Source organism: Mustelus asterias, chromosome 17 (genome assembly GCF_964213995.1).
Source record: "Mustelus asterias chromosome 17, sMusAst1.hap1.1, whole genome shotgun sequence".
Classification (NCBI taxonomy): Eukaryota; Metazoa; Chordata; class Chondrichthyes; order Carcharhiniformes; family Triakidae; genus Mustelus; species Mustelus asterias.
The window spans coordinates 29,734,703-29,747,639 of record NC_135817.1 but is presented as its reverse complement, the minus strand read 5'-3'; the positions used below and the strand labels follow the sequence as shown (position 1 = coordinate 29,747,639).

The 12,937-nt window shown below is 42.4% G+C and overlaps 1 protein-coding gene across 1 annotated transcript in view; it reads right to left on the bottom strand.

Moving 5' to 3' along the window:
• arhgap31 (Rho GTPase activating protein 31) overlaps window positions 1-12,937 on the bottom strand; it is a 97,500-nt gene that overhangs the window by 46,358 nt on the left and 38,205 nt on the right. The window contains exon 2 of the mRNA XM_078232452.1: window positions 3,708-3,810. Within this exon, the coding sequence (XP_078088578.1) occupies window positions 3,708-3,810 (103 nt within the window). The remainder of the gene's footprint in view (window positions 1-3,707; window positions 3,811-12,937) is intronic.

Genomic DNA, 12,937 nt, shown 5'->3' with positions numbered 1-12,937 from the left:
AACCTGAAGCTTCTGGCTCAGGACACTATTAGTTAATGGGAGATGGGCACTGCAGGCAAGGCCAGAATTTATTGCCCATACTAACGGCCCTTGAAAAGATAGTGCTGAGCCACCCTTTTGAAACACTGCATTCCTTGAGGGAGTGCCAAGATTTTGACCCAGTGATGATGAAGGACTTGCAATATATTTCCACATCACGATGCTGTGACATGGAGGAGAATTTGCAGGTGCTGAAGTTCCCATTCACCAGCTGCATTTTTATTTCTGTGGCATGAGTTTGGGAGGTGCAGTCCATAAGACCGTAAGATATAGGAGCAGAATTAGGCCATTCGGCCCATCGATTCTGCTCTGCCATTCAATCATGGCTGATAAGTTTCTCAACCCCATTCTCCCACCTTTTCCCATAACCTTTATTCCCCTTACCAATCAAGAACATATCTATCTCTGTCTTAAATACACTCAATGACCTGGCCTCCACAGCCTTCTGTGACAATGAATTCCACAGATTCGCCAACGTCTGGCTGAAGAAATTCCTCCTCATCTCGTTTCTAAAGGGTTGTCTCTTTATTCTGAGGCTGTGCCCTCGGATCCTAGTCTCTCCTACTAATGGAAACGATGTCAAACTATGACTATTGTTACATTTTGGGCCTTTTCTCCCAACACCTATTCTTGAAGGATTGCATGAGAAAAATTGCACTAGATTGAGATAAAGGCTGCACAGTCAAGTCACAATTGTGGTTCAGGTCCTCGTATGAAGATTATTTTCTGTTCTAGGGTCGGTTTGAGCATTTTTTTTCTGAATCTATGTTTGAGGGCAGGAACAAAGCTGAACAAACACAGACGGGTTACTTGCTTTGCTAAATGTGTGGCAGGCAATTATTTTGAATCGGGCTGTCAGTTATGAAAAACACACACGACCCATAGCAAGAAGCGAAAGAGTGTGTGAGTGGCAGTGTCTGTTCAATGTACTGAATTAAGTTATTGTAAGGAAGTCAAAGCAATTGGCAGATTCACAGGAAAAGATGAGGTAGACTGGCTCATTGTCAGAAAAGATTAGAAGACAGAAAAAGACCAGGTTACCTATAAAACAATAGCTTATTATAGTGTTTACTCTAGAAGATCACATACTTCCTACTGTAAATATATAACTGTATGATGCTAGTTATTGGATGAGATGCTTCTTTTTTGCCCCTTTATTAAATTTGCTTCATATTTTAGATTTAAGCATGAGGTCTGATGGAACATACCCTAACTCGTTTTACAGACTGAAATCATCTTAAAGAGGCAAGTTTCTCCTTTGGCTCTGGTGCTGTGAGAGCAGTTTGCTGTTAATTGCCTTGCCTGTGTTACCATAGGGGGTCTCTGGATTTCAAGGGAAAATTGAGTTTTTGCAGAGGCACGGAGCGCTGGAACTCATCCACGACAGCTGAAATAATCTTGCTTTTGAAGGCTCAGAAGCCCCGGAAATGCAACAAAATGGCTAATGCATTTTCAATAAACAGACGAGAAAGGCTGGGATTTTCCAGCTCTGACATAGCAATTCCCACCACAGCAGACGTGATTAGCCAGCCAAAGGTCCACTGTCTTTGATGGGGCCAGAAAATCCCACCCTATTAGATAGCATGCTTGATTTCCCTTTCCACTCTCATCCATTACGGGTAACAGATGGCAAATTAAACATTTTGCACAGTTACCCAATGCCCCCGCACTCACCACCCACTCCTTTTCTCTAAACTTTGTTGAGTTTCAATTTGCATAAGCATAGTCTAATGATTAACCCCTGATGACAGTAAATCATCCATTGCCCACCATGGTCTCCTATCACCTTAGATGGTAGAAAAGAACACAATGCCAGACCATTGTACAGGCTAAAAGTAATATCCGGATTTATTTACAACTGAAATGATACGTAGAAGCAAACAAGCATAAGCAAGAAGATGGAGACGACAGTGATTAATGAGCATTGGAAACAATCCAAGAGGGACAGCAATCCAGCTGGTCTCTTTCTCACTTGAGCACATGATAATTCAGTGCAGTAGTGACGGAGTGCTGCATTGTTCTAGGTAGTGGATTTTCAATAGACGCTAATGAGACCTCCACTGTCTGGTCAGTTGGTTGTAAAATATCTCGAGGCTCTATTTGTCAAAGCATTCTCCTTGTTTCATGGCCACCATTTTTCCCTCAACTGACACCTTCACAACAACCAATCCAGTCATTTATACAATTGCCATTTGTTGCACGAGCTGAGATATTTGCCTCAAAAGTAACCCATTGGTTGAGGAGCACTTTGGAATATCCTGAGGACATAGTAAAAATGTGATGAATGCAAGTTGTTTCTCTACAAGCAAGACCCATCTGGAGTCTTTCAGAATGATGAAACAGCACCATTTCTCATTCCCTGGTAGAAACTCTTTCAGGGTGAGATATTAGACATTGCAAAAGCTCGATGTGCCCACAGAGCCAGGGTATCTGTGCCAGAAATAAAGGACTACTCAAAACCATATGTTTTTGTGGTGTGAATCCCCCATGACCAAGGGGTAATGAATGAAGAAGTTCCCATGGAATGTTAATGAGAAACTCAACACACATTGTTTGGGTTTCAAGAATCTGAGTATGCGACACAAGCAACTTTATTTTAATTAACTTACTATGGAAACAAACATTTGAAAACGATGGCAAGGAGAAGAGCAGCTGGCAATCTTCCCATGACCCTGCGTGGCTCACACAGATCACAGGGTTGATTTTGACATTTGCGTAACTGACTAGTCAAGTGTACCTGTTGTGAAGTAGCAGCCGCAATGGTGAGGCACTCATTAACCTCAGGATAGGGAGCTGGTGTACAGTAAGGAGGAGGGGTAGGAAGGGGAATTGGGGAGGAGTGGAGAGGGGTAGTGGGGGAGGGTAGGGTGTTCTGCTGCAGCTCGCCAAATTGAGACCTTCCAATGTTGGCTTGTTGTGGTGAGGTAAGTCTGGGCAAAGGGATCATGACCGTGGAGGGTGGAGTGCCTGGGCGGTGGATAGATTATTTTTGTTCACGATTTGAAGGAGCATGTGCTGTATTTCCCAGAACGTGCACAGAACATTCCCTACCAGTTCTAGTCCAACACTGACAAATCGCAGAAGAAAGCAGCTGATAGGCAAGCTCTTTGGGCACCCAAACCTCGGTCCATTTGAAATTGTCACCAGCATCTTCAGTGGTGTTAATGAGGCAGTAAGGCTCAAATTTGAGGCCTTTACTGTTCCCATTCACACTGGGTATAGAACTGAAAATTGACTCGAGGAAGTCTCCTATCTTTGCCTTCATTTTGAAAAATATTCTGCAGACAAAATAAGGCAAACCTCCTGAAAACCTAATTTTGCGATTAATAAAATGCATTTAATACATCAGAAATTTTTGAAACCATCTGTACCTCACTTTCACTGTTTAAAATCCCAGTCACTGTAAAACCTGAGGCCTTTCACCGGTATTTAGGAAGAAGTCACAGTAAGGGTTAGGTTCAGGACTGCTTCCACTGGGTAAGGTCCAGGCTATGTTATTGCTCTAATGCAGCTTTAAACTTGGCACCTCTGTAAGATCAAGCCCGATGCACTGATTCACATCTGGGGGTAACACTTTCCTCACCCTTGAGAAATTTAGATGCTCTAAGCCCAAATAATTTCAGGCTAATAAAAATGCATGAAACAGTACATTGCAAGGGATGCCTTACCTCAGCCTCTGAATGTTGGATGTAATTCCTGAGAGCCTGTAGACCCCGTCTACGATGCCATGTTTCTCAATGAATTCTGCACAGCTTTTGAGGACTTGAGGAACTGTGTGAAGAGAAGAAGTGGCAAGTTGGTTCAGTTCTCAATGTAATGCTTTATCTAACCTCTCTTTACCTCAGTTACCTACATTAAAATACAAGTTCCAGCGGCCTCTGGATAGAAACACATTTTTTTAATTGATCAATTTGATAGAGTACCTTTGAGTGAACCACGATCCACAAGAGAAAACAGGAATAGATTTGAAAACAGTGTCCATCCCTTTTCGTCAATCCATTTACAAAAATTCTAAAGTATTACAAAGTATTTACAGCACAGCAACAAGCTATTCGACCCAACAGGTCCATCCGGATGTTTATGTTCTATTTGAACCTCCGCCAGACTTCTTTATTTAACCTCTGATCAAATTTTCTTCAAATGGAACACAGGCCCTCGAAACAGAGTTGTATCAAATAACATTGCCCACCATAGATAATGTGCCATGCAAAGCTTCTGGCAAGTGATTGTGAGGGGAGCAATGCTTATGTGGAAAAAGTAACGGTGTTACAGGCTGAAATTTCTAAGTGCCTGCTTTAAGATAAGATGCACTGAATCAAATCATACTCAGCAACAGCTATGAGCTCATGTACAGGACTGACATTCATGGCAAAGGGGATGGAGTGTAAAAGTAGAGAAGTCTTGCTACAACTGTACAAGGCATTGGTACGACCACACCTGGAGAACTGTGTACAGTTTTGGTTTCCTTCGTGAAGAAGGGATACATATCCTTGCAGTGGAAGCAGTTCAGAGAAGTTTCACTAGGTTGAGTGGAAGGATGAATGGTTGTCTTATGAGGTAAGGTTGAGCCTGTAATCAATGGAGTTTAGAAAAATGAGAGGTGATCTATTGAAACATATTAGATTCTGAGAGGTCTTGACAGGGTGAAAGCTGAGAGGAGGGTTCTCCTATTGGGGGAATTTAGAACTCTGGGCCATGGGGCAGGTAAGGCAGAGATGGGGAGAAGTTTCTTCCCTGAGGTGGTTAATCTTTGGAAATCTCTAAGAGAGCAGTGAAAGCTGGGTCATTGAATATATTCAAAACTGAGTTTGACAGATGTTTGATTTTTGAGGGAATCAAAGGGTTACGGTAAACAGGCAGGAGAGTAAAGCCATGATCTTATTGAATGGAAGAGCAGGCTTGAGGGGACAACTGGCCTACACTTGCTCCTATTTTTTATGACCTTAGGATCTTTCTTGCCATGAAACTTGGTGCCATTATCCCAGCTCAACGTTTGAATGAGTCTGAGATCAAATGACATTGCCCGTTCAGTACTGCTGCATAGATGCATGGATACCACTTCATGCTTACTTTAAAATTATACTTTTAAAGGTAAGAGAATAACATGCAAAGGAGTCATTGCCACTTATCATGTTTGTATTCCTGTGAGAAGGCTGCAGTTATCAGTAGAAATGTGCCCCAGGAGAAAACTCAAGTGGGATCGAGGATGTCTTCAAAATGACCTGAGCAATTTCTGAAATTGCTGAAGATGTCACTTTGATTGATTTCAGATATACTGCAGGATTTAACTCCACTATCTGTGGCGTTCAGAGACTAAGAGATGAGACATGCAGTAAATAGGTTTCCAGCCTTCACTGAGGTTCCCTACAAGAATGGAAGTGTTCTCCTGGCACCTACATGGGATTGAGAAAGGGATTTAGACATTCTTTCACTCTCAGAGCTGTTTCAAGCAAGTCCTGGCAGAATTAAATAAAAAAAAACAACCCAGAAATAACCACAAAGGTCGATTAATGGAAATAAATGCAAAATAAATCTCTTGAAATAAAATCCTGGTCTCAGGGCTTGCTCTGTGCAAACAACCACCAGAACATCAAGGAGTGAGGACGGAATACAAAATACAGTGGGGAATCTCCCATTACTGTTTTCTTCAATGTTTCCTTAACATAAAGCAACAAGACCACTGAGCACAATACCGTAGCACACAACAGGGTGACTTAGAAAGTGACAGTTTCATGTGCGGTCGCACACTGAACAAACTCCGCATTGTTAGGAGTCGACACTGCACCCTCACCCTGCCACGCTGAAGTTGAGACTTCTGTCAGCTCAGGCTGGGGTGGTGGAGTGTTGCCAGCTGGAGTTGTTTGGGTTGCACCGTGTGTGACTTTGTGTTCACTGTGGCTACAAACAGCGGGATAGGAGGACGGTGAAACAAGGGACTCTTGAGGCTGTGAGACAGGATGCACATATACACACATATTCACATGATGCTCACTTTGCTAAATATCATTTTTCACTTCACTAAGAGTTCAGTTTAGAAATTCCAAGAAAAATGTTTATTGTTTGAAAAATAAACTGTCCCACCATACACAGAGAATCCCTACAGTGCAGAAGGAGGTCATTCGGCCATCGCGTCTGCACCGACAACAATCCCACCCCTATCCCTATCCCCACAACTCCACACATTTACTCCACTAACCCTCTAACCTACACATCCCAGGACACTAAGGGGCAATTTAGCACGGCCAATCAATCTAACCTGCACATCTTTGGACTGTGGGAGGAAACCGGAGCACCCGGAGGAAACCCACGCAGACACGGGGAGAACGTGCAAACTCCACACAGACAGTGACCCAAGCCGGGAACTGAACCCAGGTCCCTGGAGCTGTGAGATAGGAGTGCTATCACTGTGCCACCATGTCACCCATATCTGTGAACAATTTGCAGGGAAGCTAGATTGCAAGATCTGTAGCCAGGAATTTTACAATAAAGTCTGAAGTTTTCGGATTTAAATCTCATTCTAAAGTCTGACATATAATGCAGGTTGGTAATTCAGTGCAGTAATGAGGGAGTGCTGTGCACTCTTTTAGATAAGATGCTGAAGCTAGGTTTCACCCAGCCTCTCAGGTCAATGTAAACACAGCACAGTTTGAAGAAGAGGAGTATTCTCGGTATCCTTGGTAAATTCTTCTCTCAACCATACCAAGGTTATCTGGTATTTGCTGTTTGTGGGAGCTTGCTGTGCACAAATTGGAAGGTACGATTCCAAAACTGCTGCAGCAAATATCCTTCAAAAGCACTTCATTGGTTGTAAAGGGCTTTGGAGTGTCCTGAAGTCACAAAAGTTGCTATATCAATGCAACTTCTTTCTTTTATTGCCTGTTGTAGTTATTGCCAGGTACTGTTCCAGAGTGGTGAGAATCATGAATATATTGTCAGCTGTGCTCAGCTCTCAAAATTGGGAAAAGCAGGACCACATGCTAGTTTAACTTGACTCCTGATTGTAAAAGTGATTTAAACTGAGGCTTATATTAAGTAAGGGCCAGCACTGGTTGCCTAAATACCAAGATTAATGGTGCTTACCATTATTAATGTGTGAACGTCCAGCAATTTATGGTGAGGAAACGGTAATCCATAGACTGTGAATCACCACAAGATGCTGGGGGGTTTGCACTGCTTTGCTGTTAGCCTCATGAAAAAAGAAGCTCATCCTGAACTTCTCCATGAGTTTCATGAAATGAGTGCATTTGTGGATTAATTACCAATTAAAATCATTACAAGAGCTGGTACTTAACAACATGAATATCTTTTTAATGAGTAAATTCATGCTCTTGCAATACTAATCAACTTTTCTGGTCAAGGAAGGAAACACACTATCCTGATTTGGAAATATATTGCTGTTCCTTCACTGTTAGAATTGGGTCAAAATCCTGAAACCCCCTCCCTATCAGCACTGTGGCTACACCTACACCACATGGACTGCAGCAGTTCAGGAAGTCAGCTCACCACCACCTTCTCAAGGGCATTTAGGGATGGGCAAAAAATGCTGATCTAACCAGTCGAGACCACATTCCACGAATGAATAAAAAGTAATCAGATAATTGGAATCAAGTGACTTTGTATAATATACAGGAAGTGAACTGAAAAGAGACTAAATTAGATAGGACAAGACAAAAGCAGAATGTTACTGCATTAACGCACATTCTGTTAAAGACGCAATGCCCATCAGAAAAAGTGCATTAATTTTTTTCAATGTTATTCTCCAAGTGTGGCTTTGGGTTTGGCACTGTGGTGACCACCTCATCCCTTGTTTTACGTAATTGCTAAATAGAGATTTCAAACGGCTCTTTCCAGTGTGAGCAGGAAGGCTGAGGTCACGGGAAGTGAAAACTGGTTGTTTGTTTCAGTAGAAAAAAGCAACACGCCCAAAATGTGAATGTTCTGCTTGTGTTGAATGCAGCTTTACATTTTGCAACAGAGTTAAACCTTCCGTCTCAAGCTGTGCAATCCACAGTGTGGGAAAAAAGGAGATTTTATAGATCTATTCCTCAATTGGAGGGGATCAAAGTGTATTCCGGGAAAAATAGGGAAGTCGTCGTTTCACTCTTTCCAATAGATTTTCACTTTTAGTAAGCACATCCTCCTATAGCATATTCTATAGTTTATCAAATATACTAGCGGAGACCTGCAAACATCAAATTAGTATCTTTGTTGCAACATTACAGGATTTCTAGTTATTATTTCACCAAAAACTTTAACAGAATCAAAACTGTTCACTCTGAGAAAAACTACAATAAGTTGTCCATGCGTAAAAACAGGCCGAGGGATATTAAGCACAAAATTTGTCAAGAGTTTAGCCTTGTGACTTGTTTCTAGTCATCAAACAGAAATGTCTAATTGGTACTGTCTCCTCCTGAATTAAAAGGGAGGGTTCACATTGGTTGAACTCAATAGTATTTGAAAAATATTTCCTTGAAATCTCCAGTTATAATTTCAGCATTGAATATTTGAAGGAAACGGTTTCCTAATTACTAAAGTGGTTCCACGACAAGGCATTTGTTTAGGATTCATGCTTCACAGCGACATTATAATTGCTCTTTTGTTGAAACTGATTTTGGGGCTGAATTTTCATCCTTGAGGCAGGTAGTGAGAATTGAGATCAGACAGCAGAGCTATCAGTCAAGCAATGCTTTCCCTGGGGCTCAGCTGTTTCAGCAGTCTAATGGATTCCTGGGTTGTAAGCCAAGAAAGCATAATGAGGTTTGGCCCAGAAATTCATTAGACTATTGAAACAGCTGATCTACAGGGAAACATTGCTTTAAAGCTCTCTCTCTCTGATCTCTTCTGTCAATTTCACATTGTTTATTAAGTTAAAGAGGATTCAAGTGTTTGCAGTTTCTGCTAGTGATGCATTAAAGGGTCTGGATGACTTAACACTTTTATTAGTTTGTAGCAAAGTTTATTTTTCCAGAAAGTAGGAAGTTAGGTATGAATGACTGTTTTTAACCATTTAAAAATATTTCTTTGTCACGGTAGGATTCATTGTTTATTTACAGAATAGAATGAATGAATGGATATGGATGTGCCATAGCTTGAATGGAGGGCATAAGAGGTCATGGGGGTAGTAAATGGCATAGCTAGGGATGGAGAAGCATAGGGAGTGGGTGGGGGGCATAATTTAGCACGGGAGACATGAAGGGCACCTTTTGAACTTAACTTCCAAAAATCTCCCTCCTGCAGAGAATGATTTATGACACCTCTGAGGTGTCATGAATCATGAATCTTTGAAAAGCTGTCTCAACTTGTGGAAATTTTGGGGGGACTAGGACATACCTATAGTCTCAAGGAAGCCAGCCAGGTCAGGAGTGCAGGGCCCTGATTCATGACTTGAACCAACACACACCCTTAAAAGGTTTAAATGAAAATTAGACACTGTGGAAATGGGGTCCAGACTCTGACAAGGGTCATCCAGACTTGAAATGTTAGCTCTGTTCTCTCTCTACGAATGCTGTCAGACCTGCTGAGATTTTCCAACATCTTCTATTTTTGTTTCAGATTCCAGCATCCGCAGTAATTTACTTTTATCCAGGAACTGGCTCCTGGTTGCCATTTCCATGAAGCCTCCCCAACTCCATGAAAATCCTTTGTGTGATGGGATGCCCATTGAGATTATCCAGTGCAGGAACCCTGGAAAGTATAGACTGTTGTCATTTTCCTCATCCTCTCCCCGCTCTTTCTATCCCCATCCTTCTTATCAATTCTATCCGATCACTCATGGAAACAATCTCTCCAGCTAGCAAATGTTGTTTGGCTCTCCTTGCCTTCAGCTATTTTTTATTCTCCACCAATCTCCACTTCAAACCTGCTCCATACCCTGGAAAGCTGCCCCAAATTGTGGAAAGTTTGGGGGTATTAGAATGTACCTATATCCTCAATGGAGCCAGCCAGGTTGGGAATGCAGGGCCTGGATTTGTGACCTGAACCAACCCAAACCCTTAAAAGACTCTACTGAAAATTAGACACTGCAGAAATGGGATCCAGGAACTGGACTCACTGGGGTCCACCAACCCTACTACTACCTTGCCATCGACATTCATTGGGAACTGCATGTACATCTCGAGCTTCAGTCCTCCCGGTGCTTCACATGCCTCTGTACATGCCAAGCACTACCCACTAAATAATCTCATGGTCCTTAAAGTGACCAATCAAAACACTCCAGACAGACAAAAACTGAGTATTATTTTTACAGATTTAATTTGGGTATCAATAAATATTTTACAAAGCTGTTATAGGTGTACATTCGGAAATGTTTTACATTGTATCATGAAGAAACCATTCTCATGTTTCGATGCACTATCATAAGTATTTTATGTGAGTGTATGTTCTCATATATAATTTATGAAGTTACAGCACATCCTGCTTGTACATTTCCCATGAGAGGAATGTAGGTCAGGGGTTGAGACTGCTGGTCCCGAAGGAAGTTCCTTAGTCTTGGAGGCCTGGTGATCACCTTGGTTTGAGAGCAGTGCCCCTAATGGCCAATTACACAATTGCAGTGTAATTAGTTCCAAGTGGGTCTCCAGGAAGAGACTCCATCCTAACTGTTACTTCCCCAGTTCTAGGAGAAGACCAAATCGTACTTGTTTTGATTGGCATCTTTCCCACACATGTTTCAGCCACATGTTTCTCTTGTGAGAGAGAGTGCACTAGGTCACAGAAGAGGATACATTTTGTAGCCAGCAGCAAGTCTGCTCATTGTGAACCTTTCTCGCCAGTGAGAACACCAAGACAACACTATGAACATTTGAACTAGGAGCATGAATAGGCCATTCGGCCCTTTAGAGCCAGCTCCATATTTAATAAGACCACGGTTGATCTGATTGTGGCCTCACCTCCACAATTCCATCTACTCCGTTACCCTTTGACTCCCTTCTTAGTCAAAAATTTATCTACCTCTGCCTTAAAAATATTCAATGGCCCTGCCTCCATTGCTCTCCGGGGAAGAGTTCCAAAGACTATTAACACTGAGAGAAAAGGAAATCTCCTCAGGTGGATCCCGCCAAAGTCAGGGGAGTTTTGAACGGCTCGCTGCATTTTATGGCACTACCCCCACTGCGACGGGGCGGCAAAACTCCACCCCTCACCTCCATCTTAAATGGGCGACCCCTTATTTTTAAACTGTGTTCTCTAGTTCTAGTCTTTCTCATAAAGGCAAACATCCTCACGGGGCAGTCCAGCAGTACAGTGGTTAGCATTGCTGCCTCACAGCGCTTGGGGTTACAGGGATAGAGCCTGGGTGGGATTGTTGTCGGTGCCGGCTCGATGGGCTGAATGGCGTCCTTCCGCACTGTAGGGATTCTATGATTCTATGATCTTATTTGCTTTGGCTGAGCTGGGTCTCCTGGATTAATGAGGCTGGACTGGAAAGTGATTGTCTAGTTGGTTAACACGCTTGCCTCTGAATCACTACATTCTGTGTTCATCGCCAGGGCTTTGGCATGTAAATCAAGGCTGACACTCCAATGCAGTATGGATGGAGCAGTGCACTGCCTACATTACAGCACTGCTGTCTTTTGGATGCGATGGTAAACTGAGGCCTCATCTGCAGAACAAAATAACCCATGGCACTATTTTGAAGAAGCGAAAAGGAGTTATCTTAGTGTCATGGCCAATATTTATTCCGCAAATATCCAACACTATAAACAGATTATCTGGTGCCTATCATGGCTACTTGTGGGATTTTGCTGAATCCAAATTGGCTTCCGCACTGCCTACATTACAATAGGGATTACACTTCAAAAAATACTTCATTGCTTGTAAAGTGCTTTGGGACATCCAATGATTTTGAAAGGTGTTATATAAATGCAAGTCCTTCTATTTTTTCTTTTTTCTGGAGTGCTGTACAGAATGGTTTGATGCAGGGACATGACCAGTGCATGTGGGGAAGTGTGACCCTTTCTGGTCACAATCTCTCCAGCAGCTATCTGATAGGGAAGAATGAAACTTGTGTTTATGGAGGGGGCGCTCCATGTGATGTGTGAATCTGAGATTGGCTTTGTGCATTTTCCTTCATTTCTTGGTGTTTGTGACTCTGACACCATCTGTACTGTTTCTGTTCCTCCTGCTTCAGGCCAGGCCCCATTGTCAGGTTTCCTTTAGGCTTTGAAATTGCATCCAGGAAGTAGAGTGGATGAAAAGCTAAAGCCTTGCAGGGTTCTCGAGGTAGTATTTCAGCTGGGGATAGTGGGATGAAATATGTCAGCTAGCTGGAGGATGAGCACAAGCTCCCATGGAAGAGCTCCTGGAATCCCTTTCCCATGTTAAACTCTTCAACAAGTTGTCTTGAGTCCTCTTTGGAGTTTGCCACTGTACAAAACTAGGGAAAGGGTGATAGACCCAGATCGTTAAAGAGGAGCTGCTCCCAAGCTAAGAAGTTGTATTTGCTTTATATTTAAACTGATATTGTTGAATAATCCCTTTCATAGAGGTGACTAGCTTGAATTAAGAATCAGCATGGATCCAGTTACTGGACTTTAGCATCAGGACACAGAAACCCTCTCAATGACACTCTTCTTAAACTCACTGGTCATTTAACTTAGGTCACTCCTGTTGTATGTAATAAATCAATGGCTTTAGACAGCGAGCACTATATATGTTGGTCAGAAGGTGTAAAGTGATCTTCAGTCAAACATTTACAGAAGTTTAACTCTTGTACTAATTGAGGAATATAGAAAGACAATGAGAACACAAAAAAAAAACCAAATTGGGATATATCTGCCTTGCTATGGGGGCAATTCTCCCATCCCGCTGCACTGCATTTTTATTGCAGCGGGGGGAGAGACTCTAGCGGCCGGTTTGCGCTGAGCGTCCGGGCCTGAGCATGGAAATCTGCGTGGAATTG